At 44.8% G+C, this 20502-nt stretch overlaps 1 protein-coding gene across 2 annotated transcripts in view; it reads left to right on the top strand.

Annotated features, from left to right (window-relative positions):
• The window catches only part of LOC145350380 (DNA repair protein Ku80-like), a 248251-nt gene that overhangs the window by 48735 nt on the left and 179014 nt on the right, over positions 1-20502 (top strand). For both annotated transcript variants that reach the window (XM_080199652.1, XM_080199651.1), the window contains exon 5: positions 5981-6103. In XM_080199652.1, coding sequence (XP_080055778.1) covers positions 5981-6103 — 123 coding nt within the window. The remainder of the gene's footprint in view (positions 1-5980; positions 6104-20502) is intronic.

Genomic DNA, 20502 nt, shown 5'->3' with positions numbered 1-20502 from the left:
CTTCATGTGCCAAATTTTGTTATTTCTTTGTAGAGTACCTGGGAATGCGATAGAAATAGTTGTTCAGAATGAGCTGAAATGAGCTTCTGACACCTTATTTGGCCTACTTCAACCTGTTTGACATTTCCTGTCTCTGCACCTATCTTAGATCATCTGCTGCTGAAACCCTCATTCATACCGCTAGCCTCGATTATTTCAATTATCTCCTGGCTCGTGTCTTATTTTACATCTTCCATAAACTCAACCAGAACTCTGCTGTCTAACTCACCAAATCTCACTAACCCGTTGTCTTTCTGCTCACTTTCAACATGGTGGCACAATTATTAACAAAAGGCAACGTAATGAGAATAGAAGAAAAGAGACATAACTAACATAAAGATCAGAATAAAATTCAAATGGATTGAAGGTTGTCCACTTAGATAAGCATGGATTAATAAAGAAAAGCTAACATGGATTTGTTAAGGACAAATGGATTGATTTTGATGAGGACAGTGCAGTTAATGTGTACATGACTTCCAAAAGACATTTGATAAAGTACGACATGTTAGGTTTGTTGGCAACTTTGAAATTCATGGGATAAAGGGAACAATAGTAGAATGAATATAAAGTTTACGAAAAGATAGAAAACAATGTTGTGATGTCTGGCCATCTTTTCAGAATAGAGAGTAATGTCTAATGGTAACACCACTGCATCAGTAAGAGGACTATTTTTACTGATAACGCTGTTGGGAAGGGTTTAAACAAATGTGGCAGGCTGATGGGAACTGATGCAGGAAGTCAGAGGGAAGTAAAGTGGGGACAGAAACAAAAGGCAGTAAGGGGAAAAGTGAAAGGTAGAGAAACGCAAGACAAACTTCAAAAACAGAGACTGTGGAGAACTCAGTGAATGGATCCAGTAAGGCTAAAAGAAATAAAACAGTGTATAAAACATAACAGGACGGATGGTCTGAGAAAGCAGGGCAGAGACCAAGGGAAGTCTAGATTAAACTGCATTTATTTCAGTGCAAGAGGGCTGACTGGCAAGGGTACATGGGACTGGAATATTATAACGATTATTGAAACATGGCTAAGGGAGGGGCAGGACTGACAGCTCGATGTTCCAGGGTACAGATGCTATCGGAAAAATAGAACAGGAGGTGAGAGAGGAGGGGGAGTTTCATTTTTGATTTGGGAGAACATCACGACAGTACTGAAAGGGGATATGTAAGAACATAAGAACATAAGAAATGGGAGCAGGAGTAGGCCATCTAGCCCTTCGAGCCTGCGCCGCCATTCAATAAGATCATGACTGATCTGTCGTGGCTCAGTTCCACATTCCCGCCCTTTCCCCATAACCCTTAATCCCCTCGCTTATCAAAAACCCATCAACCTGCGTCTTAAAAATATTTAGCGAGGCAGCCTCCACCACCTCAACGGGCAGAGAATTCCAGAGATTCACCACCCTTTGAGTGAAGAAGTTCCTCCTCAACTCTGTTCTAAACCGCCCCCCCTTTATCTTGAGGCTGTGCCCTCTAGTCCTACTGTCTTTTCTGAGCGGGACGAGTCTCTCCACCTCTATCCTATCCATCCCATTCATCATCTTATATGTCTCAATGAGATCTCCCCTCATTCTTCTAAACACTGAATCTATATGGGTAGACCCGAGAAATAAAAGGGAGAGATCACTTTGATAGGATTGTATTACAAGCCCCCAAATAGCAGGAAGTGAGGAGCAAATATGTACGATTATAGTAGCACAGTGGTTAGCAGAGCTGCTTCACAGCGCCATGGATCTGGGTTCGATTCCTGGCTTGGGTCACTGTCTGTATGGAGTTTGCATGTTCTCTCTGTTTCTGCATGGGTTTCCAAAGAACAAAGAAAATTACAGCACGGGAACAGGCCCTTCGGCCCTCCAAGCCTGAACCGACCATGCTGCCCCCCTGAACTTAAATCCCTACCCTTCTGGAGACCATATCCCTCTATTCCCATCCTATTCATGTATTTGTCAAGACATCCCTTAAAAGTCACTGCCATATCTGCTTCCACTACCTCCCCCGACGGCGAGTTCCAGACACCCATCAACCTCTGTGTAAAAAACTTGCCTCGTACATCTTTAAACCTTGCCGCTCGCAGTTTAAACCTATACCCCCTACTAATTGACTTTTCCACCATGGGAAAGGGCTTCTGACTATCCACTCTGTCCGTGCCCCTCATGAGCTTGCAGACTCCTATCAGGTCACCCTCAACTTCCATTGTTGCAGTGAGAACAAACCAAGTTTCTCCAACCTCTCGTCATATCTAATGCCCTCCATGCCAGGTACTTAGAGAGGCAAGGACTGATTAGAGACAGTCAGTATGGCTTTGAGAGTGGAAAATCATGTCTCACAAATTTAGTTGAGTTTTTTGAAGGAGTAACCAAGAAGGTAGATGAGGGCAGTGCAATTAATGTTGTCTACATGAACTTTAACGAAGCCTTTGACAAGGTGCAACATGGTAGATTGTCGCATAACGTTAAATCTCACAGGTTCCAGGGTTAGGTAACCAACTGGATACAAAATTGGCTTGACGACAGAAGGCAGAGGGTGGTTGTAGAGGGTTGTTTTTCAAACTAGAGGCCTGTGACTAGTGGTGTGCCTCAGAGATCAGTGTTACACCAACTGTTATTTGTCATTTATATTAATGATTTGGATGAGAATAAATGGGGCATGGTTAGTAAGTTTGCAGATGACACCAAATTGGTGGCATTGTGGATAGTGAAGAAGGTTATTTAGGATTGCAATGAGATCTTGATCAATTGGGCCAGTGGGCTGACGAATGGCAGATGGAGTTTAGATAAATGTGAGGTGATGCATTTTAGCAGATCAAACCAGGGCAGGACTTACTCAGTTAATGGTAGGGCATTGGGGAGAGTTATAGAACAAAGTGATCCAGGAGTACAGGTTCATAGCTCCTTGAAAGTGGAATTACAGGTAGACAGAGTGGTGAAGAAGGCATTCGACATGCTTGGTTTCATTGGTCAGAACATTGAATACAGGAGTTATGAGTCTTATTGACATTGGCAAGGCCACACTTGGGATACTGTGTACAGTTCCAGTCACCCTGTAGTAGAAAGGATATTATTGAACTAGAAAGAGTGCAGAATAGATTTACTAGAGTGCTCTGGGACTTGATGGTTTGAGTTATCAGGAGAGGCTGGATAGACTAGGACTTTTCTCCCCTGAGTGAAGGAAGCCGAGGAGTGATCTTATAGAGGCCTATAAAATGATAAGGGGCATAAATAAGGGAGATAGTCAACATTTTTTCCCAAAGGCAGGGAAGTCTAGAGCTCAAGAGCATAGGTTTAAGGTGAGAGGCGAGAGACACAAAAGGAAAGGATCTAGAGGGGCAATGTATTTGCTCAGAGGGTGGTGAGTGTCTGGAATAAGCTGCCAGAGGTGGTTGTAGAGGTGGGTACAATTTTATTTTTTAAAAAGTAATTAAACATGGATAAGATGGGTGTACAGGAATATGGGCCAAATGCAGACAATCACAGAATCTTACAGTGCTGAAGGAGGCCATTCAGCCCATTGAGTCTGCACTGATCACAATCCCATCCATGCCCTATCCCCATAATCCCATTTACCCTAGCTAGTCTCCCTGACACTAAGGGGCAATTTAGCATGGTCAATCCAGCTAACCTGCACATCTTTGTACAGTGGGAGGGAATTGGTGCACCTGGAAGAAACCCATGCAGACATGGGGAAAATGTGCAAACTCCACACAGACAGTGACCCAAGCTGGGAATAGAACCCGGTCTCTGGTGCTGTGCGGCAGCAGTGCTAACCACTGTGCCACCTTGCCACCCCTCGCTTAGTAGTTAAAACTGGGTGGCATGGACAAGTTGGGCCAAAGGGCCTGTTTCCATGCTGTAAACATAGCCTGTATATTGAATAGATTGGGCCTGTACTCATTGGAGTTTAGAAGGCTGAGGGATGATCTTATAGAGACATATGAGATAATGAAGGGGCTAGACAGGGTAGAGGCAGAGAGATTCTTTCCACTTAGAAAGGAAACAAGAACTAGAGGACACAGCCTCAAAATAAGGAGGGATCAGTTTAGAGAAGGAACTTCTTCTCTCAGAGGGTAGTGAATCTCTGGAATTCTCTGCCCATTGAAGTGGTGGAAGCTACCTTGTTGAATATGTTTAAGTCACAGATAGATAGATTTCTGATCGATAAGAGAACTAAGCGTTATGGGGAGCAGGAGGGTAAGTGGAACTGAGCCACTTTCAGATCAGCCATGATCTTATTGAATGGCGGGGCAGGCTCGAAGGGCTAGATGGCCTACTCCTGCTCCTATTTCTTATGTCCTTATAAGCCTCTAAGATTCTATGACTAGTAAAGTAATACTTTGGACTTGGGGATACAGATACAATATTGACATTCGCAAATGACATGCAACTTGGAAGTGTAGTAAATAGTTAAATAGATAAGAATAGAATTCTGGAGGATAGCAACAGAGGTGGAATTGGTACACACATGACAGAATAAAGTCAGCAAAGCAAATGTTTCACAGATTACGACAGTGCAGAAGCATCTGCACCAATGCATGAAAGGCTCTGATCTGCCCACTGGATTCCACTTGCCAGCACTTGGCCCATAGACTTGAATGTTACGACATGCCAAGTACTCATCCAAGTATTTTTTAAAGGATGTGAGGCATCCCACCTCCACCACCCTCCCAGGCAGCACGTTCCAGACTGTCACCACCCTCTGAGTAAAAAAAGTTTTCCTCAAATCCCCCTAAACCTCCCATCTCTCACTTTTAACTTGTGTCCCCTCATAACTGACCCTTGAACTAAGGGCAACAACTGTTCCCTATCCACTCTGTCCATGCCCCTCATAACCTTGAACACCTCAATCAGGTCACCTCTCAGTCTTCCCTGCTCCAGAGAAAACAAACCAAGCTTCTCCAACCTCTCTTCATAATTTAAATGTTCCATCCCAGGCAGCATTCTGGTAAATCTCCTCTGTACCCCCTCCAGTGCTTTCATGTCCTTCCTATAATGTGGCAACCAGAACTGCACACAGTATTCCAGCTGTGGCCTCACCAAAGTTGTTTACAATTCCATCATGACCTCTCTGCATTTGTAATCTTTTCCCCGATTGATAAAGGTGAGTGTGCCATATGCCTTTTTCATCACTCCATTAACCTGCTTTTCCGCCTTCAGAGATCTACAAATACGCCAAAGTCCCTTTGTTCTTTGGAACTTCCTGGTGTCAGACCTTTCAAAGTATCCTCCCTTGTCCAACTATTCCTTCCAAAGTGCATCACTTCACACTTTTCAGGGTTAAATTTAATCTGTCACTTATTCGCCCATTTGACCATCTCGTCTATATCTTCCTGTAAGCCAAGACACTCAACCTCACTGTTAACCACCATGCCAATCTTTGTGTCATTGGCAAATTTACTGATCCTGCCCCTCACGTAGTCATCTATATCACTTACATAAATGACGAACAATAAGTTTGATTTGATTTAATTTGATTTATTATTGTCACATGTATTAACATGCAGTGAAAAATATTGTTTCTTGCGTGCTATAAAGTCAAAGCATACCGTTCATAGAGAAGGAAACGAGAGCGCAGGATGTAGTGTTACAGTCATAACTAGGGTATAGAGAAAGATTAACTTAATGCAAGGGGAACCGGTGGATGTAGTGATTTTAGATTTCCAGAAGGCATTCGGTAAGGTGCCTCACAAAAGGTTGCTGCAGAAGGTTAAGGTGCACGGAGTTGGGGGTAAGGTGTTAGTGTGGATTGAGGATTGGTTATCTAACAGGAAGCAGAGAGTTGGAATCAATGGGTTCTAATCCAGGTATTAGTCTGGTATTTTCTATCCCTTTAAGACCCTTAAATCTTGTGGAAGAAAGCACAAACAGAAAATGTGAATGGACTGATCCTTTACTTCCCTGGTATGATGTGGTTCTACTCAATCAGTTTTCTACCATTTTGCCTTTTAGGGGAAAGAAGTATGAGAAATTACATATTGCGGTGTTCACTGATCTGAACAGTCCCTTCAGTTCCGACCAGTTGGATGTCATCACTACCAGTATGAGAAAGTTTGGGATCACATTGCAGTTCTTGTGAGTACTGATCCTTGCATTTTATTCAGATGTAGAGTTGGTCAGGTCAGATTAGCTCTGATACAATCCACATAGTGAGAGGGGTGGGGTACAGGGAGGGAGGGAACAGCACTCCAAATACTCTGATGCCTAAAGTGGGTGTCAATACCCAAATTCTCAGGAATGCTTCACTGTGAGGGACAATACCCCAAATGTTCAGGAATATTTTACGATGAGGAGCAATATCTCAAATGCTCAGGAGTGTTTTACAGGGTATGGGCAATGTGCCAAAAACTTAGGAACATCCTTAAGTGAGTGACAATGTTGAAAATAGTATAGCACATTCCCCTGTGAGGAATGCATCCAAAGTGAACTTAAGAAATAGGAGCAGGAGTAGACCAAATGTCCCCTCAAACCTGTTCACTGATTCAGTATGATGATGTCTCATCTTCTGCCTCAAAGGCTGTAAGGGCAGTCTAAGTAATTATAGCCCAGTTAATTAACAAGGCTTTTGGAAAAGTACTGAGGGAAGTCATCAGAAAGCACTTGGAGAGGTTTAATATAATTAAGGACTGTTAGAATGAGAGTGTGCTATGTTGATATTTTTTATGTTTATGATGGGGCTGCTTTAGAACAAAGAACAAAGAAAATTACAGCACAGGAACAGGCCCTTTGGCCCTCCAAGCCTGTACCAACCACGCTGCCCGACTTAGCTAAACCTCCAACCCTTCCGGGGACCATGTCCCTCTATTCCCAACTCATTCATGTACTTGTCAAGATGCCCCTTAAAACTCAGTACCGTATCCGCTTCCATTACCTTCCCCGGCAATGAGTTCCAGGCACCCACCACTCTCTGTGTAAAAAATCTGCCTTGTACATCTCTTTTAAAACTTGCCCCTCGCACCTTAAACCTATGCCCCTCCTTCCACCCTGGTGAGGCCGCAGCTGGAGTACTGTGTGCAGTTTTGGTCGCCGCTCTTACGCAAGGATATTTTGGCCTTGGAGGGAGTGCAGTGGAGGTTTACTAGGCTGATTCTGGAGTTGAGGGGGTTGAACTATGAGAGGCTGAATAAACTAGGCTTGTACTCGTTAGAGTTTAGAAGAATGAGGGGAGATCTCATTGAGACGTATAAGATGTTGAATGGGATGGATAGGATAGAGGTGGAGAGGCTCTTCCCGCTCAGAAAAGACAGTAGGACTAGAGGGCACAGCCTCAGGATAAAGAGGAGGCGGTTTAGAATGGAGTTGAGGAGGAACTTCTTCACTCAAAGGGTGGTGAATCTCTGGAATTCTCTGCCTGTTGAAGTGGTGGAGACTGCTTCGCTGAATATATTTAAGACGCGGGTTGATGGGTTTTTGATAAGAGAGGGGATTAAGGGTCATGGGGAGAGGGCGGGAATGTGGAACTGAGACATGACGGATCAGCCATGATCTTATTGAATGGCAGGGCAGGCTCGAGGGGCTAGATGGCCTACTCCTGCTCTTATTTCTTATGTTCTTATGAAAAAGCTTCTGATTATCCACTCTGTCCATGCCTCTCATAATCTTGTAGACTTCTACCAGGTCTCCCCTCAACCTCCGTTGCTCCAGTGAGAACAAACCACATTTCTCCAACCTCTCCTCATAGCTAATGCCCTCCATACGAGGCAACATCCTGCTAAATCCCTTCTGTACCCTCTCCAAAGCCTCCACATCCTTCTGGTAGTGTGGCGACCAGAATTGAACACTATATTTCAAGTGTGACCTAACTAAGGCTCTATAAAGAGAATATAATATTGTCTTATATAATAATATAATATTATAATATAATGTCCTATAATATTCAGAGTTGAGGAGGAACTTCTTCACTCAAAGGGTGGTGAATCTCTGGAATTCTCTGCCCATTGAAGTGGTGGAGGCTACCTTGCTGAATATATTTAAGTCACGGGTAGATAGGTTTTTGATAGACAAGGGAATTAAGGGTTATGGGGAGGAAGCGGGAAAGTGGAACTGATCCACTTCAGATCAGCCATGATCTTATTGAATGGCGGGGCAGGCTCAAAGGGCTAGATGGCCTACTCCTGCTCCTATTTCTTATGCTCTTATGTTCTTATAAAGCTGCAACATGACTTGCCAATTTTTAAGTTCAGTACCCCGGCTGATGAAGGCAAGCATGCCGTATGCCTTCTTGACTACCTTCTCCACCTGCATTGCCGCTTTCAGTGACCTGTGTATCTGTACACCCAGATCCCTTTGCCAATCAACACTCGTAAAGATTCTGCCATTTACTGTATATTTTCCGATCTGTATTAGACCTTCCAAAATGCATTACCTCACATTTGTCCAGATTAAACATCATCTGCCATCTCTCTGCCCAAGTCTCCCATTGATCTATATCGTGCTGTATCCTCTGATGGTCCTCATTGCTATTCGCAAATCCACCAATCTTTGTGTCGTCCACAAACTTACTGATCAAATAAGTTACATTTTCCTCCAAATCATTTATATATGTTACAAACAAAGGTCCCAGCATTGAACACCACTTGTCACAGCTTTCCATTCAGAAATGCATGCTTCCACTGCTACCCTCTGTCTTCTTTGACTGAGCCAGTTTTGTATCCACCTTGCCAGCTCACCTCTGATCCCATGCGACTTCACCTTCTACACCAGTCTGCCATGAGGGACCTTGTCAAAGGCCTTATTGAAGTCCATGTAGACAACATTCACTGCCCTACTCTCATCAATTATCTTCGTCACTTCTTTGAAGAACTCGATGAAGTTAGTGAGACATGACCTCCCCTTCACAAAACCATGTTGCCTCTCATTAATATGTCCACTTATTTCCATATGGGAATAAATCCTGTCTCAAAGAATCCTCTCCAATAATTTCCCTACCACTGATGTAAGGCTCACCATCCTGTAATTACCTGGATTATTCTTGCTTCCCTTCTTAAACAAAGGAACTACATTGGCTATTCTCCAGTCCTTTGAGACCTCCCCTGTAGCCAGTGAGGATACAAAGATTTCTCTCAAGGCCCCAGCAATTTCCTCTCTTGCCTCTCTCAGTATTCCGGAGTATATCCCATCAGGCCCTGGGGACTCGTCTACCTTGATGTTTCTCAAGAACCCCAATACTTCCTCCTTTTTGATTTCAACATGACTCAAACTATCTACACATCTTTTCCCAGACTCATCATCCACCAAGTCCTTCTCTTTGGTGAATACTGATGCAAAGTACTCATTTAATACCTTGCCCATTTCCTCTGGCTCCACACATAGATTTCCTCCCTTTTCCTTGCGTGGGCCATATCTCTCCCTGGCTACCCTCTTGCTCTTTATATATGTATAAAAAGCCTTGGAATTTTCCTTAATCCTGTTGGCCAATGCTTTTTCATGATCCCTTTTAGCTCTTCTTACTCCTTGCTTAAGGTTCTTTCTACTTTCCCTAGGAAAGTACACTCGGATATAGCCTAGGATACCCTATATAGGATATAGGCCATCAGAACCGGGGGACTTATCTGCCCTCGATCCCAATAGTTTGCTGAGTACCTTTTCCCTATCGATGTTGATTGAACTGAGTTCTATCCTTTTTATTACCTCTGACTTGCCCGTTCCTATAGGAACAGCATTAGTGTCCTCCACCGTGAAAACTGAGACAAAGTATTGATTCAGTGTCTCTGCCATTTCAGTGTTCGCCACTATTAACTCTTTGGTTTCATTTTCCAAGGGACCAACATTCACTCCAGCACTTTCTTCCCTTTTGTATGCCTATAGGAGCTTTTGCTATCCTTTTTGATATTTTGCGCTAGTTTTCTTTTGTAATTTACCTTAAATTTTTTTATTACTTTTTTAGCACATCTTTGTTTATGTTTGAAAGTTTCCCAATCTTCCAGCCTGCTGCTGGCCTTCGCAATATGGTATACCTTAGTTTTTGTCTTTATATTGTCCTTGACCTCCTTGTTTAACTATGGTTGTTTTTTACCCCCCTCCTTACTGTCTTTTTTCTTCACTGGGATATATTTTAAGTGTGAGGAGTTGAGTATCTCCTTAAACAACTGCCACTGCTCATCTGCTGCCCTACCTTTTAGCCTACTTGCCCACTCTTCTCGGGCCAAATCTATCCTCATGCCTATGTAATTTCCTTTGTTTAATTCCAGAATACTAGTGTGGGACTCCATGTTCCCACCCACAAACTGAATTCTATCATACTATGGTCACTCATTCCTAGAGGATCCTTAACTATGAGGTCATCAATTAATCCCTGCTCATTACACTATTATCAAGTCCAGAGTGGCCTGCTCCATGGTTGGTTCCACAATGAACAAGAAACAATCTCTAATACATTCAATGAACTCTGCTTCCAGGCTAGCCTTGCCAATTTGATTCTTACAATTTATGTGCACATTAAAATCACTTATGATTATTACTGTACCTTTCTTGCAAGCCCCCAATTCTTTTTGGTAGGAAAAACTTGAATGCGGATTACAGGGTAAACGGCAGGGTTCTGAGGAATGTGAAGGAGCAGAGAGAGCTTGGGGTTCATATCCACAGATCTCTGCAAGTTGCCAGTCAAGTGGATAGAGCCATGAAGAAGGCTTATAGTCTGTTAGCCTTTATTAACAGGGGGTTTGAGTTTAAGAGTCAAGGGGTTATGCTGCAACTATACCGGACCTTGGTGAGACCTCATTTGGAATGTTGTATGTGCATTTCTGGTCACCTCAATATAAGAAGGATGTGGAAGCATTGGAGAGAGTGCAGAGGAGATTTACCAGGATGTTACGTGGTTTGGAGGGTAGGTGTATTGAGGAAAGATTGAAGGAGCACGGGCTTTTCTCTTTAGAGTGGAGGAGAACATAAGAAATAGGAGCAGGAGTAGGCCATCTAGCCCCTCGAGCCTGCCCCGCCATTCAATAAGATCATGGCTGATCTGTCGTGGCTCAGTTCCACATTCCCGCCCTCTCCCCATAACCCTTAATCCCCTTGCCTCTCAAAAACCTATCAACCCGCGTCTTAAAAATATTGAGCGAGGCAGCCTCCACCACTTCAACGGGCAGAGAATTCCAGAGATTCACCACCCTTTGAGTGAAGAAGTTCCTCCTCAACTCCGTTCCAAACCGCGCCCCCTTTATCCTGAGGCTGTGCCCTCTAGTCCTACTGTCTTTTCTGAGCGGGAAGAGTCTCTCCACCTCTATCCTATCCATCCCATTCAACATCTTATACGCCTCAATGAGATCTCCCCTCATTCTTCTAAACTCTAACGAGTACAAGCCTAGTTTATTCAGCCTCTCCTCATAGTTCAACCCCCTCAACTCCAGAATCAGCCTAGTAAACCTCCTCTGCACTCCCTCCAAGGCCAAAATATCCTTGCGTAAGTGCGGCGACCAAAACTGCACACAGTACTCCAGCTGCGGCCTCACCAATGCCCTATACAGCTGCAGCAAGACCTCCCTACTTTTATATTCAATCCCCCTCGCTATGAAGGCCAGCATCCCATTCGCCTTCCTGACCACCTGCTGCACCCGCAGGCTGGGTTTTTGCGACTCGTGCACAAGGACCCCGAAGTCCCCCTGCACCGTCGCATGCTGCAGTTTTTCGCCACGTAAGTAATAGTCCTTCCTACCATTATTCCTACCAAAGTGGACAACCTCACATTTGCCAACATTAAATTCCATTTGCCAGTTCCTGGCCCATTCGCCCAGCCTATCTAGATCCTTCTGCAGACTCTCCACACCCTCCACACAATTTGCCGTTCCACCAATCTTGGTGTCATCAGCAAATTTCGACACCAAACACTCGGTTCCCTCCTCCAGATCATCTGTATAAATGGTGAATAGCTGAGGCCCCAGCACCGACCCCTGGGGCACTCCACTAGTCACCAACCGCCAATCCGAATAGCACCCATTGACCCAATCTCTGCCTCCTATTTGACATGATGTGGGTATGCCGGCGTTGGACTGGCGTAAACACAGTAAAAAGTCTGACAACACCAGGTTTTAGTCCAACCTATTTATTTGATAATATTCTCACTAGCTTTCGAGGGGACAGCCTCTTCGTCAGGTGAATGGAGAGTTCTGGCCTCAGACAGAGCATATAAAGCACAGACAGTTTAGAGATTACTGATTAAAATGCGAATCCTTACACCTAACCTGCTGTTCAAGACCTGAAGTGGCTGACAATGTGAGTGGTAGGAGCACTGATCACAGTTTAAAGAGATGTGTATTGTCTCCAGACAGTACAGTAAGTGAGGTTTTGCAAACCCAGGCAAGTCACGGGGGTTACAGATAGTGCGACATGAACCCAAGATCCCTGTTGAGACCGTCCTCATGTGTGCGGAACTTGGCTATCAGTCTCTGCTCAGCGACTCTGCGCTGTCGTGTGTCGTGAAGGCCGCCTTGGAGAATGCTTACCCGAAGGTCAGAGGCTGAATGCCCGTGACCACTGAAGTGTTCGCCAACAGGAAGGGAACAGTCTTGCCTGGTGACTGTCGAGCGATGTTCATTCATCCGTTGTCGTAGCGTCTGCATGGTCTCCCCAATGTACCATGCTTCGGGACATCCTTTCTTGCAACGTATCAGGTAGACAATGTTGGCCGAGTTGCAAGAGTATTTACCATGTACCTGGTGGATGGTATTCTCACGTGTGATGATGGTGTCCATGTCGATGATCCGGCATGTCTTGCAGAGGTTGCTGTGACAGGGTTGTGTGGTATTGTGGTCACTGTTCTCCTGAAGGCTGGGTAGTTTGCTGCGAACAATGGTCTGTTTGAGGTTGTGTGGTTGTCTGAAAGCAAGAAGTGGGGGTGTGGGGATGGCCCTGGCGAGATGTTCGTCTTCATCAATGATATGTTGAAGACTCCGGAGAAGATGTCGTAGCTTCTCCGCTCCGGGGAAGTACTGGACGACGAAGGGAACTCTGTCCACTGTGTCCCGTGTTTGTCTTCTGAGGAGATCGGTGCGGTTTTTCGCTGTGGCGCATCGAAACTGCCGATCTATGAGTCGAGCACCATATCCTGTTCTTACGAGGGCATCTTTCAGGGTCTGGAGGTGTCTGTCACGATCCTCCTCATCTGAGCAAATCCTGTGTATACGGAGGGCTTGTCCATAGGGAATGGCTTCTTTAACATGTTTAGGGTGGAAACTGGAGAAGTGGAGCATTGTGAGATTGTCTGTGGGCTTGCGGTACAGTGAGGTGCTGAGGTGACCGTCCTTAATGGAGATGCGTGTGTCCAAGAATGCAACTGATTCTGGGGAATAGTCCATGGTGAGTCTGATGGTGGGGTGGAATTTGTTGATATCATCATATAGTTGTTTCAGTGATTGTTCACCATGAGGCCAAAGGAAGAAAATGTCATCGATGTATCTAGTGTACAGCATCGGTTGAAGATTCTGTGCAGTGAAGAAGTCTTGTTCGAACCTGTGCATGAAGATGTTGGCATATTGAGGCGCAAATTTGGTCCCCATGGCAATCCTCTATCCACGCTAACACCCTACCCCCAACTCCATGCCCTCTGACCTTCTGCAATAACGTCTTGTGCGGCACCTTGTCAAACGCCTTCTGAAAATCAAGAAAGACCACATCCACCGGCTCTCCTCTATCCACCGCCCTAGACACATCCTCATAGAACTCCAATAAATTCGTCAGACACGACTTCCCCTTAACGAAACCGTGCTGCGTCCGCTCTACCAAACAATTCTCCTCAAGATGCCTCTCTATTTTCTCCTTGATCACGGATTCTAACATTTTTCCTACAACAGACGTTAAACTAACCGGCCTATAATTCCCCGCCTTTTGCCTGCCACCCTTCTTAAACAACGGCGTAACATTAGCCGTTTTCCAATCTTCCGGCACTTCCCCGGAATCCAGCGACGTTTGGAAAATAATCACCATGGCATCCACTATCACCTCCGCCATTTCCTTCAGAAACCTTGGATGCATTCCATCCGGTCCTGGGGACTTGTCCACAATCAGTCCCTCCAGTCTGTCGAGCACCGCCTCTCTAGTAACAATAATTTCATTCAGGCCCTCCACTCCTACCATCTTTCCATCGCTAACACCCGGCAAATTATTCACGTCCTCCTCCGTGAAGACTGAAACAAAAAAGTTATTCAGGGCCTCAGCTATTTCCCTATCCCCTACCACTAAGTCCCCCCTCTCATCCTCTAAGGGTCCAACGTTCACCCTAGCCAGCCTCTTTCTTTTTATGTATTTATAAAAACCCTTGCTATCCTTTTTTATATTAAGCGCTAGCCCAGCTTCATAGTTTCTCCTACCCTTCTTTATCAACTTCTTTGTCATTCTTTGTTGACATTTAAACCTCTCCCAATCCTCTTCTCGCCCACTACTCTTAGCTACTCTAAATGCATCCGCTTTTAATTTAACACTTCCCTTCACCTCCTTCGTTATCCACGGCTGATTATCTCCCCTCCTACGGTCCTTTTTAACCATCGGAATAAATTTCTGCTGAGCACCAAGAAAGATCTCCTGGATGATAAGAGGTGACTTAACAGAGGTTTATAAGATGATGAGGGGGATAGATAGAGTGGACATGCAGAGACTATTTCCTCGGGTGGATGTAGCTGTTACTAGGGGGCATAACTATAAGGTTCATGGTGGGAGATATAGGAGAGATGTCTGAGGTAGATTCTTCATGCAGAGAGTGGTTGGGGTGTGGAATGCTCTGCCTGCTGTGATAGCGGAGTCGGGCATTTTAGGAACTTTCAAGTTATTCGATAGGCACATAGAGCACACCAGAATGATAGGGGGTGGGATAGCTTGATCTTGGGTTTGGACATAGCTTGGCACAACATTGAGAGCCGAAGGGCCTGTACTGTGCTGTACTGTTCTATGTAATATTTATTGGTTAAACTGTGCCCCAATGCAGAACTACTGCTTGGGGAGCTATAGGTTACTCCTACCAAGTACTTCTTTCCTTTGCTACTTCTGATTTCTACCCAGACTGATTCCACATCTTGATCTCCCCTGCTTATGTCATTTCTCATTACAGCACTGATCCCTTCTTTCACCAGCAAAGCTACACCACCTCCTTTTCCTTTCAGTCTATTTTTCCAAAATATTGAGTACCCTTGGATATTCAATTTCCAAACTTGGTCTCCTTGTAACTATGTCTCAGTAATCATCACCAAATCAAACCGTTCTGTTTCTATTTGCACTGTTAACTCATTAATTTTGTTCTGAATGCTTCATGCATTTAGATACAAAGCTTTTAAATTTGTTCTACTGGTAAATTTCCCTACTCTTTTATAATTCCTTGGTGCATAAAGACATTCACCTGTTCTGTCCCTCACCTTTATTGTCTGGTAACATCCATCACATCACTAACCTGCACTCTTACCTCCTCCTTTAATTTGGATTTTCTAATTTCCTTTATAATTGAACACCCCCCCCCACCCCCCCATTCAGTTTAAAGCCCTATTTACAGCCCTAAATTTCGCTAGGACTGGTCCCAGCATGATTCAGGTGAAGACTGACCCAATGGAACAGGTCCCCTCTTCTCCAGTACTGATGCCACTATCCCATGAATTCAAACCATTTCTCCCACACCAACTTTTAAGTCACATATTTACCTGTTTAATCTTATTGACCCTGTGCCAATTAGCTCGTGGCTCAGGTAGTAATGCAGACATTATTGCTTTTTCAGTTCTGCTTTTTAGCTTAGCTCCTAGCTGTTCATAGCTTGCATTTTGTTTTTCTCCACTCCACTTGAACTGCTCCCTGTACCACGGTGCTGTCTTCACTTGGCTCATGCTCCCTGCAGTCCCCGTTCCTGTGCACACAAGGAGCAAGAATCTCGAACCTGTTGGATAAGGACAAGGGCTGAGGCTTCTGCAACCTTACCTCCTCGATCCCTCCAACTGTCCCATTCACAGCCACACACTTCTGCCCCTGATCACTGGCCGAATTCAAGTTAGTTAATCTAAGGAGTGTGACTGCCTTCTGAAACACAGCATTCAGGTAGCTGTCCCCCTCCCTGATATGGATATGGTTTATATGGACTTCAGCAAGGCATTTGATAAGGTCCCCCATGCAAGACTTCTTGAAAAAATGAGAGGGCATGGGATCCAAGGGGCTTTGGCCTTGTGGATCCAGAACTGGTTTGCCTGTAGAAGGCAGAGAGTGGTTGTGCTTGGGTCTTTTTCTGCATGGAGGTCGATCACCAGTGGAGTGTCCCAGGGATCTGTTCTAGGACCCTTACTGTTTGTCATTTTCATAAGTGACCTGGATGAGGAAGTGGAGGGATGGGTTAGTAAGTTCCCTGACGATACGAAGGTTGGTGGTGTTGTGGATAGTCTGGAGGGATGTCAAAAGTTGCAGCGTGACATAGATCGGATGCAAGACTGGGCGGAGAAGTGGCAGATGGACTTCAATGCGGATAAATGTGTAGTGGTCCATTTTGGCAGGACCAACGGGATGCAGGAGTACAATATCAAGGGTAGGAGTCTTAGCTGGGTTGAAGAGCAGAAGGATCTTGGGGTCCAGATCCATAGGACTCTTAAATCGGCCTCGCAGGCGGAGGATGTGGTCAAGAAGGTGTATGGTGTACTGGCCTCCATTAATCGAGGGATTGAGTTTAGGAGTCGGGAGGTAATGCTGCAACTTTATAGGACCCTTGTCAGACCCCACTTGGAGTACTGTGCGCAGTTCTGGTCGCCTCACTATAGGGAGGATGTGGAAGTTATTGAAAGGGTGCAGAGGAAATTTACAAGGATGTTGCCTGGATTGGGAGGCATGCCTTATGAAGATAGGTTGAGGGAGCTAGGTCTTTTCTCTCTGGAGAGACGAAGGTTGAGAGGTGACCTGATAGAGGTTTATAAAATGTTGAGAGGAATAGATAGGGTGGATTCTCGGAGGCTATTTCCCAGGGCTGAAATGGTCGCTACGAGAGGACACAGATTTAAGGTGCTGGGAAGCAAGTACAGAGGAGATGTGAGGGGTAAGTTTTTCACTCAGAGGGTGGTGAGTGAGTGGAATCGGCTGCCGTTGGTGGTGGTAGAGGCAAACTCGCTGGGGTCTTTTAAAAGACTTCTGGATGAGTAGATGGGATCTAATGGCATTGGAAGTTACAGATAGTTCTATGGCTTCGTCAGTATAGATGTGATCGGCGCAACTTGTGGGCTGTAGGGCCTGTTTGTGCTGTAGTGTTCTATGTTTATCCTTTCAGGAATGTGCCAGTCCTGAATCGCTACCAACTTACACATGAAAGCCTCTCACATGCCAGATGTTGATTTGCCCTCAAACATCTGCCCCCAATCTACGTTCTTCAGTTCCAGTCTAATATTGTTATAATTAGCCTTCCCCCAATTTAGCACCTTTACTTGAGGACTTCATTTATCTTTATCCATCAGTACCCAATCAGTATAGATTGGAAAAGTCAAATTTGTAACAGTACAATAGAGGAGGGATTTCTGGAGTGTATACTGGATGGTTTTCTGGAGCAATACATTGAGGAACTAACAAGGGGACGACCCATCTGAGACTGGGTGTTGTGCAACGAGAAAGGATTAGTTGTGGCAATTAGTTGTGTGAGAACCCTTGGGAAGAGTGATCATGATATGGTAGAATTCTTTGTCAAGGTGGTTAATGATGTAATTGATTCTGAGACCAATGCCCTTACTCTCAATAAAGGTAACTATGATGGTATGAGGCATGAATTGGCAATGATGTACTGGGAAACACTCCTGAAAGAAAAGAGAATGGACAGGCAATGGCAGGCATTTAAAGAACGAATTGGTAAACTCCAGAAGTTGTTTTTATTCCTGTTTTGCGCAAGAGTGGTAAGGGAATTGTAGCCAAACCATGACTTTCAAAGGAAATGAGAAATATCAGATTCAAGGAAGAAGCATACAAATTAGCAAGAGAAGGCAATAAGCGTCAGGATTGGGAGCAGTTTAAAATTCAGCAGAGGAGGACCAAGGGATTGACTAAGAAGGGGAAAATAGGCATGAAAGTCAGCTAGTGGGAAACACATACAATTACTGTAAAAAGTTTCTATAAAGAGAAAAAGATTAATGAAAATGAATGTAGATCCGTTATAGTCAGAAACAGGCGAATTCATTACGGGGAATAAAGAAATGTCCGAGGAACTGAATTTGTACTTTGCTTCTGTCTTCACAAAGAAGACATGAATAATGTACCAGAAGTTCTGAGAGAAACAGCTGAAGGAAATCAGTATCAGTAGAGAAATGGTTTTGAGAAATTGATGGGATTGAAGGTGATTAAATCTCCAGGGCCTGATAATCTTCATCCCAGAGTACTTAAGGAAGGGGCCTTGGAAATAGTGCTCATGATTCTCCCATCCCGCTGCGCTAAACAATTAGCACAGTGGGCCAGGAAATTCTCGGCTGATGTCAGCTGATTTGTGGAGTTCATGCATGCGATCATGCCCCGCTAGTGTCTCCCAGTGCCAGATTTTCAACGGAGTCAGCTGGAAATCGGTGAGGAGGGGCAAAAATCATTTAATGTTAATTTCCATATAATTTAAATGAGATTAGCGGCACGGCACTAAAATCTCTGGGCTTGCCGTCACCTCCCCCCCTCCCCTCCCCCCGTGGACTTTAAGCGGGGATTAAAGTAGCTCCCTACTATTGGGGAACCAGCCGAGGGCATTGGAGTGAAGGGGGATAATTGGGGCCACCCAGACGGTCGGGTGACAGGGGATGCTCCCTGGGCATCGGCACCCCAGCAGTACAAACCTATACCCCCTGGCACTGCCCAAAGGGCAAAATGCCAATGCCTAGGGACACCTTGGTCATGGGGCAGTGCCAAGGGGGTGGGGCCTATGGGGGCAGGGCCTTACTGGGACGGCGTCTGGTGGGGTGATGGGTGGGGGTGGGGGCTCCTGCTGCCATTCTGCAGGCATAATTGGTGGGGAAAGGAGGGAGACCAGCGATTGGGAGAGGCTGTGAAGGTGGGGGAGTGTCAGCCTGCTGGGAGGGTTGGGACTGCGGTAGAGGCCCATTGAATTTTAATGATATTCACGCTAGTGACCTCTGCAGTGCACAGAATGTCGGAAATTCTTCTCTGAACTCCCACTGAAAAATGCAGCATGAATTACTCCCGTGACTTTCCATGAAGAAAATAAATCATGGCTTCCCTATGAGGAGCATTTTTACTATTTTGTATCAGTGAATTAAATTGAAAACAGGTTGCTCATATCAGTTTTTCTCAGTACAATGGAAAGTTAAATCTTCAGTTTGCTCCTGTGGTTGGTTTATCCAGCAAAGTTAAGAATCAAAGCTTACAATGGCTCAACAAAGATCCTTGAAGAGCATTTCTGTCCATAGCCACTGATGATCATGGAATGGAAAATCATTGAAAAACAACAGCCGCAGAAGGCTTGGAGGCCAGGCCATTGAGTGTCTTTAATACAGATTTAGATAGGTTTTTGATTAATGAGGGGATCAGGGGTTATGGGGAAAAGGCAGGAGAATGGGAATGAGAAAAATATCAGCCATGATTGAATGGTGGAGCAGATTTGATGGGCCAAGTGGCCTAATTCGCTCCTATGTCTTATGTTCTTATGGTCTAATAGTCAGGCACACTATTTCGATCTGAGCAGAGGGTTATTCAGTCTACCTTAATGCGCTGGATGCAGATGTAACTAGTTGCCTGTGCTGTATTAGGTTTCTCCAAGACCTGTCTCATTGGCATCACACTGCAAGGTGAATTTCTCATTGATATCATAGTATTTCAGCACCAGCATTGTCGTCACTAGTTGTTTGATTTTAAAGCTGCTTCTTGTTCTGTGCTTCAATACCACTGCACATCCTTAGCAGTGAGCTGGCATAATGGTTCACTGCAACGACAAACAGGTGTCCAAGCATCCAGATGGCAAAGATGATTCTGGATAGAAGCAAAAGTAACAGGTAGTTATTATGAGGGACTTTAACTTTACAAATATTGACTGGAAAAGCTATAGTTCGAGTACTTTGGATTGAGTTACAGAGAAAGGTTGAATAGGTTAGGATTTTATTCCCTGGGGTGTAGAAGAATAAGGGGAGGTTTGATAGAGATGTATAAAATTATGATGGGTATAGATAGAGTGAATGCAAGCAGGCTTTTTCCACTGAGGCTAGGGGAGAAAAAAACTAGAGGACATGGGTTAAGGGTGAAGGGGGAAAATTGTAAAGGGAATATTGGGGGGGGCGGAGCTTCACACAGAGAGGGTGGGAGTGTGGAATGAGCTGCCAGATGAAGTGGTAAACGCGGGCTCACTTTTATCATTTAACAAAGACTTGGACAGGTACATGGATGAGAGGGGTATGGAGGGATATGGTCCAGGTGCAGGCCAGTGAGACTAGACAGGAAAGAAGGGCCAAAAGACCCGTTTCTGTGCTGTAATGTTCTATGATTCTATGGTTCAGATTCCACCAAAGGAATTAAATGGAAGGCGAAAGCGTTGCTCAGTTTATGGTAATCTTAAA

The sequence above is a fragment of the Carcharhinus amblyrhynchos genome, chromosome 11 (assembly GCF_965287045.1).
Source record: "Carcharhinus amblyrhynchos chromosome 11, sCarAmb.v2.hapA, whole genome shotgun sequence".
Lineage (NCBI taxonomy): Eukaryota > Metazoa > Chordata > Chondrichthyes > Carcharhiniformes > Carcharhinidae > Carcharhinus > Carcharhinus amblyrhynchos.
This window is presented reverse-complemented; position numbering and strand designations above follow the sequence as displayed.